Source organism: Oncorhynchus tshawytscha, linkage group LG10 (assembly GCF_018296145.1).
Source record: "Oncorhynchus tshawytscha isolate Ot180627B linkage group LG10, Otsh_v2.0, whole genome shotgun sequence".
In the NCBI taxonomy this organism is placed as follows: Eukaryota; Metazoa; Chordata; class Actinopteri; order Salmoniformes; family Salmonidae; genus Oncorhynchus; species Oncorhynchus tshawytscha.
Window position 1 is genome coordinate 59,110,457 of NC_056438.1, and position 4,499 is coordinate 59,114,955.

Sequence of the window (4,499 nt, forward strand, 5' to 3'; positions counted from 1 at the left end):
ATTTAAGCTTATGATCCCAGATTCATCTTGGTTAAAAATTCAAGTCTCCCTTGTGCATGTGCTCGTGAGAAATAGTGAGACTATTATTCTGGATTCAATTACTGTGATCATGTTCCTGGGCATCAATGCCAGATAATACCCTACAGTGTTTTTTTCTCTCTCAATGTGTTAACTGCAATAGTGTCCACCAGAGACCCTTTCCTCAGTCAGCCAGTGTAGGGGACTTCTAGTTTTGCGCTCAGTGGGCATTTCATGCAATGAGAGGAATTTCAAAGGAACTTGGATGACCTTAGGATTTGCCATCCGAAATGCCCTGGTTCTCCTATACCGTCGCATTAGTCCTACATGGCAAATTCTGGCATTTTAGTAAACTGGTTTTGAGACAAGAATCAAAAACAGTCAAGTTTGTGGTAAAATAAAGGTTTAAATGTAAAAAAACAAAAACCAGGTTCAGCAAATGCAGCTTTTACCAAATCAGGTGCCATAACAGTATATCAGGACAAAAAAAAAAGATAAAACTCCTTCATGAGTCTTAAAGGAACACTACAATTGGCAAGATGGAGCCAAATGTAAAAGACAGTTTTTGGAGCCAGACATCTAAAGAATGTACCAGACAACATGATCCAGGAATGTGTGAAATCTGGAGACAGAAACATTGCCATTTAAATACACTTCCTAGTTAGTTAACATTGAAACAGTACACAGTTTAAAAGGCAGGTCAACATACGAAGTACACAAACTAGCCATAGGTTTTATTAAGAAAATGACATGCCACCCAGCCCTAGTCCTCAGTGTCAATATGTGCTTTAGATCATTTCAGTTCAACAGACTGCAGGGAGAGACCAAATGAGGACTTAAACAGTTACGTTACAAATACTCCCCACTAGAAAACAACCAACACGAGAGGGGAAAGACCATACCCTGTCAGACATTCTCTTTCCCTCCCCCATATGTTAACACCAGATTTAATTCCATGTTAAGTTGACCAGCCAACTTTAAGCTACATAAAAATGCAAGGTTAGAATCATTTCAGTGGAAAATAAAAATGACAAATACAGTACTAGTTTGACTTTTCAGCCATTTAAAAAAAAAAATGAGGGTGAGGGGAAGGGGACTAAGTCCAGAGGATCTCGTTGGGTCTAATAATCCACAGGTTCATCTCCCTCCTCGCTGAGCAAACAGGTGCGGATCAGAGCCTCCGTCACGGCATACGGGTCGCAGTTGGCCGACGGGCGGCGATCCTCAAAGTAGCCCTTCTTCTCCTGGCCCACGGTGCGAGGGATGCGGATACTGGCGCCACGGTTGGCTACGCCAGCAGAGAACTCGTGGATGTTGGAGGTTTCATGGTGGCCGGTGAGGCGACGGGCGTTGTCAAGCCCCCCTTTAGGGTCGTAGGCACGGATGTGGTAGCTATGTCTCTTCCCCAGCCTCTCAATGGACTCCTCAATGGCCCTGAGAGCAGGAAAGATAATTCAATTAAAACACAGAAAAGTAGACAGGTGGGTCAGCACCATTTGCATTACCTAGAGAACATTCAAGTAAGTCTGGCTTAATTCAACATCCAAAAGACATACAGATTGGGTGCTAGTGAACAAACGATGCATGCCAATTTCTCATTAAACCTTGAATGAATGCATCTTGATATGAGCCAGTACTCACTTTAACCCGCCTTCTTCCCGCATCTCTTTGGTGCTGAAATTGGTGTGGCAGCCAGCACCGTTCCAGTTCCCAGGGATAGGCTTGGGGTCAAATGAGGCCACCACGCCAAAGTCCTCACACACCCGGTGGAGAATGAAGCGAGCCACCCAGAGGTGATCACCCATGTTGATGCCTTCACAAGGACCAACCTGGAACTCCCACTAAAAATGGACAAAACAAGTGTTTGAGTGCATCAGTCTTTTCTATTGGCGGATCCTATGCAATCACAGAAACGCCAAATTTTAAAACAGTATTTGAGCTTACCTGTGCAGGCATTACTTCAGCATTGGTGCCACAGATCATGACCCCAGCATACAGACAGGCTCTATAGTGGGCTTCCACAATATCTCTACCATAGGCCTTGTCAGATCCCACTCCACAATAATAGGGACCTATAGAGAAACATGGTTAGATAACAATTCAGATATTTGACAAACTAATGCATCTGCTGGGAGAGCAAGTTGTATAAGGTCAGTCAAAGATCACTATGATGGGTTTTTACCTTGTGGGCCAGGGAAGCCGTTGTTGGGCCAGCCAAATGGGTGTCCATCAGTGCCTAGGATTGTGTACTCTTGCTCCATGCCAAACCAAGGGACCTGGTTCTCAACCAGGTCCATGACTTTCTTACAAGTCAAACGAAGGTTGGTTTCTGTTAAATAAATGTACCCATATTAGACAAAAGCAAAAAAAAAAAATATCCTTAACAAGACCGAGGCACACCAATAATTCTAGGTTACCTGCAGGCTTGTGGTTGTACTTCAGCACTTCACACAATACCAATTTGTTGGGGTCTTTGCGGAAGGGATCTCTGAACATTGCAGAAGGAATCAAATACATATCACTGTTTGAGCCCTCAGACTGGTAGGTGCTGGAGCCATCAAAATTCCATTCCGGCAGTTCTATAGAATCAAAGCAAGTTATTTAGTTAACGCATGTCAGTCAAAACAACTAGGCAGGCTACAAAATAAATTATACTTACAACCCCCAGAACTCAAAATGCCAACCAAAAAAGTAAGCTCTTCCGTTCTAATTATTACATACCTTCGATGCTCTTGGGCTCCGAATCCAGCGTTCTGGTTTTGCAGCGGAGTCCCTCTCCGGTTCCATCGATCCAGACATACATGACTTGGACTTTGTCTCCCTGAGGGAGTTCCATGTACTGCTGTTTAACAGCCTTACTTAGTTCGGCGCTGGCGGACATAGCCATCTTGTTTGTTATAAAACACCTAAGAATGACGACGAAAAGACAACAGGCACGATGAGACTACATCAAAGCAGCCGCCTACTTGACCAGCATCGATTTGTTTGAATAAACATGATGTTGCATAACAGCGCGTTCGGAGACAGGGTTGTGTATTGTTCCAAAACGAATCAAAGTACGCACGCGAAGATAGCCATTTTCTTTAGTGTAAATCCATGTCAGAGCTAAAACAGATGTTGGCACCACTTCAAGTAGAGCAAGTCTGACAAAGAAAAGTCAATTTCTGCCATATTGATCACATATTACCATTCCTAGATTGGTAGGCTGTGAACCACCATAATCCATGTTGCACTAATTAACACATTTCATCAACCTCCTCCTTTATGACCCAATGAAACTGACTACCTCTTGGGTCTTCTGGGGATTGCTGAAACACCACCCACTGTAGTCATGGCTACACATTATTGCAATTCTAATATTACATCGCACATTTCCTTCATAATTTACAGAACAATGAACCGAACACAACATCATAGAGAGGATATCAATACATTAGGAAAGACACCACAAACTTCACTTAATCTGACAAAAAAAAAAGCATTTCCATATCAGGAAAAAGTGACCAAACAAGGTGTCATGTACTTCTCTGGAACGGGGAAATAACTCGGCTACAATAGAATAGCTCAAGTAAAAACAGGTAGGTTATACTATATCACAAGGAATAAATAGAAATTACCTGGAAATACGAGAAATTTTAAATAAAATTTAAAGGACTGGCAAGTCCAATATAATGTCAAAAAATTTCCCGATAGTTGTTCTCTCATTCTAGCTTCGACTTCTTGTTTCAGTTCAATTTATAACAAGAGAGTTGGAGCTCGGAGTCTTTGATTGGTCAGAGAAAAACACGATTTGTTTATTCCAAAGTGAATGACAGCACACGCGGCTTGATCATTGGACAGGGTTCGAGTCGCAACGCCCTCTAGTATAGTTAAAAAGCATTGCGTGTCATTTTGTGTGAGTGATACAATGTATCCAGTACGGTACAGTTTATACAATAACCAGTGTAGGCTATTTAGTACCTACACCATTACAAAGAGCAGAAAACTTCAGGTTACATAAAGTACTACAATGGCTAGAAATATATACATATTTAAAGCCAATCGAGATTTGATGGGAGATAGACCTAAATTCCATCTCAGGGAAAATAAAACTCCCTCAAAAAGCCTCACATCAGTATATCAACAGAAATGATGAGCTAGTTGACAGGAGCTATATTCCCAACGCCACCCTGTGGTACAAATAGGCTATTGATGTACTGAGAAACTAATAGTCAAGGCCTATAATTACAAATAACTGAATACCAATTACATGTATCTAGTTTCTCAGCTTAGAAAATATTACATTTGATGAAGAGCCTTCGTATGCTATAGAAATCATTTACATTAGCATTTGTTTGTAAATGTATCTAATTTCTGGAACATTAATCAAATTGGGACGGCAGGGTAGCCTAGTGCTTAGAGTGTTGGACTAGTAACTGGAAGGTTGCAAGTTCAAATCCCCTAGTTGACAAGGTACAAATCTGTTGTTCTGAACAGGCAGT

At 41.7% G+C, this 4,499-nt stretch overlaps 1 protein-coding gene across 1 annotated transcript; it reads right to left on the bottom strand.

Annotated features, from left to right (window-relative positions):
• Positions 1 to 731: 731 nt before the first annotated feature.
• Positions 732 to 3,747, bottom strand: LOC112260541 (glutamine synthetase). Its single transcript, XM_024435728.2, has 7 exons — positions 3,636 to 3,747; positions 2,740 to 2,924; positions 2,436 to 2,597; positions 2,201 to 2,347; positions 1,963 to 2,090; positions 1,660 to 1,859; positions 732 to 1,452 (listed from the first exon to the last, which is right to left on the bottom strand). The coding sequence occupies exons 2-7, from the start codon at positions 2,903 to 2,905 to the stop codon at positions 1,140 to 1,142; spliced, it is 1,116 nt and encodes a 371-aa protein (XP_024291496.1). The 5' UTR covers positions 2,906 to 2,924; positions 3,636 to 3,747; the 3' UTR covers positions 732 to 1,139.
• Positions 3,748 to 4,499: the final 752 nt, after the last annotated feature.

What these genes read in the sequence shown, in the direction of transcription:
- LOC112260541 (XM_024435728.2), bottom strand. Translation starts at nt 2,905, where the DNA reads ATGGCTATGTCCGCCAGCGCCGAACTAAGTAAGGCTGTTAAACAGCAG. An exon ending in CTGAAGTAATGCCTGCACAG is followed by an intron (nt 1,860 to 1,962) that starts GTAAGCTCAAAT and finishes GTCCATTTTTAG; the next exon opens with TGGGAGTTCCAGGTTGGTCC. An exon ending in CGGGAAGAAGGCGGGTTAAA is followed by an intron (nt 1,453 to 1,659) that starts GTGAGTACTGGC and finishes TCCTGCTCTCAG; the next exon opens with GGCCATTGAGGAGTCCATTG.